Genomic DNA, 6,202 nt, shown 5'->3' with positions numbered 1-6,202 from the left:
ACAATGTGTAAGTATATAGTTGTAGTGGTTGTTATATTCAAACGTCATTAATCAATCAAGATAAGGGATACAACTTTTCCCTAACTGGCTATATTACTAAATGTAATTAGCTTTCCGCTTTGTTTTTGCATAACAAGTATTTAATAAATAGTGCCACAACTATTTTAGTCTGTAAGGTTCTGTACTCTCAGCAGGTCACTTTTTCCTTTGTATTTGAAAACTAAAAATTCCCCCTTCAAAACTTTATATAGACATGTCACAATATCCAAAGATGTTGCAAATCAATTTATTGAAAGTTAAAAAGGGTCACGTTTGTATCAAATAATTTGTGATAAATCTACAGAGAATTGTTTTCCTTTATAGATAGCAACATGCATTCAAACATTATATTTGAAAAAACAGAGTAATATTTCGATGCATATTGACTTTAAGCTAGACCGTCACTTTTTACGTAAACTAAGAGTGCTTGGTCAGTGGAGCCAGGACATAACGTTTATATATTAAAACCCCGCCTCTATGTGTGCTATTTTATGTGGTTATTTTCCTTTTTTATAATTGTTGATATTAAAAAAAATTTTTATCAAAACGTTTTTTTTTTAAGAAAACAATTTTTTTGGAAAAATCTGAATGGGGAAAAAAAAATATAAATTTATATTTTAAAAAACTGAAAAAGTATACAAGATGGTTTAAATTTAACCTAAAAAATTCCAATTTAAAGGGAAAAATTTGGCAATTTGGGGCTTTCCTCTTAAACTGTTATCTAAAACCAATATGTGATTCGGATACCCGCCGACAAAAGGGAAACTGGCAGTGGGGACGGGTTGAGATAATAAAAAATTTATTATTCGAAAAAGCACTAGAAAAAAAAAAAAAAAAAGGGGTTGGAAATTTTTTTGGAAAAAACTTAATTTACCCTTTTATTTTGAAAAAGAAAAATAGAGACTCTAGTGTACATCGAAAACAGCACAGTAAAAAATTTATTTTTCCCTTTTTCTTGAGTATTTTAAAGGGACTTAAAATTACTCTTATGATTTTCAGTTTGAGGGTTTCCCTTCAACGTTTTTTTTTAAAAAATACTGTTTTTAAAATTTTTAAAAAAAATTTTAAATGGGAAAAAAAAAATTCCAAAAAAACCTTTTTTAAGTTTTTTCCAAAACTTTTTTTTTTTGAAAAAAAAATAACAATTTTCATCGAAGGTTTTAAAGCGGTAAAATTTAAATTTTAAAAGGAAATATTTAAAAAAAAAAAAGTTTGGGTGGGTTGGTTACAAAAAAGCGGAAATTTCCAATTATTCCAAGTGTTTGCCCCAAAAAATGTAAAAAAGTTTGCTTTCTTTTTTTGATACCCCCCCCCCCCCTTTTGGAAAATGGGCGGTTACCCAACAAAAAATGTAAAAAGATGCAGCACAATTATTTGTAAGTCATTTTAAAAATATGTCTCGGTTGAAAAATGAATAATATCTTAAAAGTAAGTTAGCATGTCAGTTAAATATACAATCAATACATAAGAATCTTGTTATGGAAAAACAAAGACTAAAGCAAATTGAAAGGCTGAAGTTTTTTTCTTTTAAAAGAAATTTAAATTCTAAGCAAATTATATCACATTCACTTGTTTCACAATATTGTCCTGTGAACCCAGTTCCTGAGCAATTGCAGAACGTCGTTTCCCTTTCAAGATAACATTGGCTTGTCTCCGAACAATTACCTAAAAGAATAATTATTCATTTTTTTTATAAATAGGGTGGTAATGAAAAAAAAAATTAAGGTTGATTTGGCTCTCGGGCATGTACATGCAAAACACTTTGACAACAATATTACAATACTTTCATTTGACCATTGTAATTGCCCTATGTCGTGGCACTAAAAATAATGAATACAAAATAAAAATGGATGGTTATGATTAAGTTTGCTTATATTTGAATATTGATTGTCTTACACTACATGTATATAGAAAAGGAAAAAAAGTATTGGTACGCTGATTCCTTTTGGTGACCATTTAGGTCCGTAATCCTTAAGCGGGCAGTTCACTGGAACGAAAATGTTCTTTTGGCTGTTTAAGTATTCCATATTTCAGTAATAAGCTATTTTTCGGTACAATAATAGAAATAATGCGGAGAGATAGCGGAGATATTGAACGATTCTATAGTAATTTATAATTAACACAATATGTGCAAAAAAATGATATTGCACAATTATGCAAAAGAAACTGACATAATTGTAATAAAGCTGTAATGCAATGCTAATGCTTTTAATGTATATTTAAGTATGTAACATCTTTACTCACACTGAAGGCATTTCTTCACTTTTTTCCCCTCTGCCAATAAGCATGCATAGCCATCAGGACACTAGAGTATATGAAGGTATACATAAGGATTTTAAAATAATTTAATATTTGAAAGAATAAATATACAAAATATTGTTTTATCGTTTTAGTGTCATTTGCAAACAAAATGGCAAAGTAAGTGTTGATTTAAGGCATTTATCAGGTGCATCTAAATTAGTATAATTGCAGAGTTATCTTCTTGAAATATCGGGGGTACATTTTAAAGGAGGTTGCTCAGTACATATTACAATCTGTGCATTCACCCCAAATTAATATAAACTTGATATACATGTAGTCCAAACATAACGAATGAAATATAAGCAATATTTTTATTTTCATAATTTTGTTTGAAGTCAAAACGGCAATTCAATTAAAGCGGAAACATTATAAGGTGATTCAAATTAATTTACCTGTTCGTGGTCATTACATCTGCCGTTTCCCTTTCCTTTCTTTTTCGAGAAACTTCTTGATTCTGAACTTGCAGATTCATTTTTCTTTCCTATCCCATCCGAGAAACTTCTTGATTTTGAACTTGCAGATTCATTTTTCTTTCCTTTCCCATCCGAGAAACTTCTTGATTTTGAACTTGCAGATTTATTTTTATTTGTTTCACCACTATTCGGCTTCGATTTCGATGCTTTTATAAACACTATTATCAATACAAACAGCTGAAAAAATCATGTATCCATGTTTAAGTACCCTTAAGAAATATCCACGAACCTAAACCTGTTTAATTTAAAAAATAAGTTTGTTCAGGAAACCAAAGAAATAAAATGTAATTTACATATAAGTAAAGTAAAATAAGTAGAAAACACTCACCAAAAATGTTATCAGAAACTTTCCCATTGTTCTTTTGTCACTGCAGTAAATGTATTAAATAGCCAACAGAAAGATGCCCTGAAAGGAATTTATACTGATAGGATTTGTTTTCCATTTACTTTCATACATTTGTACTCTAAGTTACAATTAACTTTGCAGAGTGCAGTAAAACAACGAATATTTCGGCGTTCCTTTTTTTTGTTGAATATAAATACGGTACAAGACTCCGAACGAAAAGAAAACGTAGCATTATTTTATCCTGATTCTGTTTGAATATAGGTAAAGAAATACATCCCGGATAACTGTCTTGGGAAAAAAAAGAATATAACAATAAACAACAAATACAAAAATTAATTCAAGTTGGTACAATGTCTCGTGAGATCTGACTAGAAACATACATGTATTTTCATTTTTTTCTGTCATGATAAACAATTTCCTCACTTATCATTTGATAAACAGTCGGCGTATTTAGCTTTGACACTCTTATGTTCAGCTTAGAGTTATTTAGGTACATGTATTATTTTATCGTTTTAGAGGTAATTTAAAAGAAATTAACACTAACTTTGGTAATTAAATATCTAAATACTCTCGTGAAAACATTATCAATGCACTTGATTTTTAAAAATTATTTTAAAAGTAGTAGGAATCATAACATTAACCTTTTCCACGCTAAATATCTTGAACGGTTGTCTATTTTTCAAGCTGGACACAACCATTTATCATTTTAATGTATTTTTTCAAAATCAACATTGACTGTATATCGAGCAATACAGATCAGATGATCTGACGACAACCGTGCAGGATGATCTTGTTCTGCATTAGTTGCATTGGCAGATTCAGTCGCCGCAATCGAGCTAAAAATTAAACATGCTTCAAGAAAATTTATGAAAAGTTAAAATACAAAATCTTACCTTGGTATAAAGCAAATCACAAGATAAAGTATAAGGGAAATGGTTGCATATTTATAGAGACATACCAGCTTTTTGTCGGAAAGGACGGCCTACGTACGTAAAAAGTTATACCAGCTGTTTGTATAACTGACAGATACTTGGCTTTTTATGTAATAAAAACAATGTTGCACTTTCATTAATTATGAATCATTTCCCGCTGATAACATCATGAAGTTCATATTTCAAACATTTGTTAATTTTTAACATACGATAAACATATAGAGAAATCAATATCGTGATAATATACCATATGATCAAATACATGTAGTCTTACAACTTTCATCATGAAAATTATTGCTGGAAAATAAAAATATTTCTAAATACGAGTTCTGTCATTGTGGTAAAAGACTTCTTGCTGGAAATATCGATACTGGAGTTTGAAAACCGGTTACACTTTTTACAAGTTCACGGTGCTTATTGAAAAATAAAAAGCAAATAAAATACAGTATTTATATCAATCACTTAAATCTGTTTTCTATTGCGGTCAAGATAGACCACCTGAATTTTGACTTGATATTTTTTTTTAAACATTTATCAATTTTATGACTCCTTTGACCCTTCCTGCTCCGCAAGTTTTTTCTGTTTTTATTTCTGTGTACACTGTATATATAGAAAAAAGCGCAAATTGTTAGTTTGCTTATGTCAAAAGGAAATTCCCCACCAAGATTTTTTTTGCTGCAGGAAAACTTGACAAAAATGCATTTTCGCTATTGCAGTTATATTCCTTTATCATCATCTCTTAAATGCAAACGCAGTTTGATGTAATAGCTTTTTTGCACTATAATCAACAAGACCTGTGGAAATTGCGTTGTATGTCTTGATGATCATTAATCACTAATGTTTTTATTTCTGATTCATCAAGCTTTGTACAGCATGTGTTAAACATCAATACTTAAGAGAGAGAGAAAAATGATTTTATTATTATTATTTTTATCAAAATAATCTTCAGGATTTTAGAGGATGCATTCACGTGGAGATTTCTTTAAGTTACAAGGATGCTACACAGTAATGTGGGGTTGTGTGTGTATAAAATATATCTGTGGTCTCAATAGAGATAATGGCCGAGCGACGACTGGACATATCACGGATCTTATTGATAGTTTTAAAACATATGTAAATTTAGCACAGGATTCGACATTAGACATTCAGCAGGACATTGGAAGGTTACCGACTCGGTGGCGCGATATTCTGTAGGACATACAGCAAGACATTTAAACTTTACCAAATAACCTGCTTTTACATCATTCGACACGACATTCACTACGACATTCGACAGGACATTAAAATTGCTGCCAGAAGATAGGCGGAGACAATCAGCAGGACGTTCATTATTGACTGATTCCCCTGCAGACAGGCCGTTCAGTAGGACATTGAAATTGCTGGCAGGACATACAGCAGGAGATTGAAAATAACCAAATAGGACAATCAGTAGGACATTGAAATTGCTTGCAGGACATTCGACAGGACATACAGCAGGATATTGACAATTAACATGTTAAAACTTCAAATCTTTTCAGCATCCCCTGCCGGCACCACATTCGTCAGAACATATACCAGTACAGCAGAGCATTGAAACTTTACGGAATCTCTTGTTGGCATGACGTCATTCGACAGGACATTAGACCTAACATTGTAATTACCAAATGCTCCGCTGGCACAACATACTGCAGGACATACAGAAGGACATACAGCAGAACATTGATTATTTTTTTCAGAACCCTCTGCCGGCTAGACATTCGAGAGGAAATACAGAAGGACATACAGCAGAAAATTGATTATTTTTTCAGAACCCTCTGCCGGCTAGACATTCGAGAGGAAATACAGAAGGACATACAGCAGAAAATTGATTATTTTTTTCAGAACCCTCTGCCGGCTAGATATTCGAGAGAACATACAGAAGGACATACAGCAGAAAATTGATTATTTTTTCAGAACCCTCTGCCGGCTAGACATTCGAGAGAACATACAGAAGGACATACAGCAGAACATTGATTTTTTTTCAGAATCCCCTATTGGCACGACATTTGGCAGGACATTCAGAAGGATATTGAAATTGCTGGCAGTACATACAGCATGACAGTGATTTTTTTCAAATGTAACATTGATTTTTT

At 31.5% G+C, this 6,202-nt stretch overlaps 1 protein-coding gene across 2 annotated transcripts; it reads right to left on the bottom strand.

The window, feature by feature from the left end:
* Positions 1-1,422: 1,422 nt before the first annotated feature.
* Positions 1,423-4,174, bottom strand: LOC132724778 (uncharacterized). Of its 2 annotated transcripts, XM_060709743.1 has the most exons (5): positions 4,053-4,174; positions 3,142-3,219; positions 2,733-2,990; positions 2,284-2,344; positions 1,424-1,704 (listed from the first exon to the last, which is right to left on the bottom strand). In XM_060709743.1, exons 2-5 carry the CDS (start codon positions 3,166-3,168, stop codon positions 1,481-1,483), a joined length of 570 nt encoding a protein of 189 aa, XP_060565726.1. In that variant the 5' UTR covers positions 3,169-3,219; positions 4,053-4,174; the 3' UTR covers positions 1,424-1,480. The 2 variants fall into 2 exon arrangements, with proteins under 2 accessions (XP_060565727.1, XP_060565726.1); XM_060709744.1 differs by lacking the exon at positions 4,053-4,174 and having other exon boundaries at positions 1,423-1,704; positions 3,142-3,225.
* Positions 4,175-6,202: the final 2,028 nt, after the last annotated feature.

The sequence above is a fragment of the Ruditapes philippinarum genome, unplaced genomic scaffold (genome assembly GCF_026571515.1).
Source record: "Ruditapes philippinarum isolate M1 unplaced genomic scaffold, ASM2657151v2 ctg6668_1_1_1_1, whole genome shotgun sequence".
Lineage (NCBI taxonomy): Eukaryota > Metazoa > Mollusca > Bivalvia > Venerida > Veneridae > Ruditapes > Ruditapes philippinarum.
The sequence above is the reverse complement of the archived record's forward strand: the minus strand, read 5'-3'. Positions and strand labels throughout refer to the sequence as shown.

Bases quoted from the DNA above. Each gene is read 5' to 3' on its own strand.
- LOC132724778 (XM_060709743.1), bottom strand. From the start codon at position 3,168: ATGGGAAAGTTTCTGATAACATTTTTG. The intron at 2,991-3,141 runs GTGAGTGTTTTC...TGATTTTTTCAG, and splicing joins AGTTTCTGATAACATTTTTG to CTGTTTGTATTGATAATAGT. The intron at 1,705-2,283 runs GTGAGTAAAGAT...TTATTCTTTTAG, and splicing joins AGTGAAGAAATGCCTTCAGT to GTAATTGTTCGGAGACAAGC.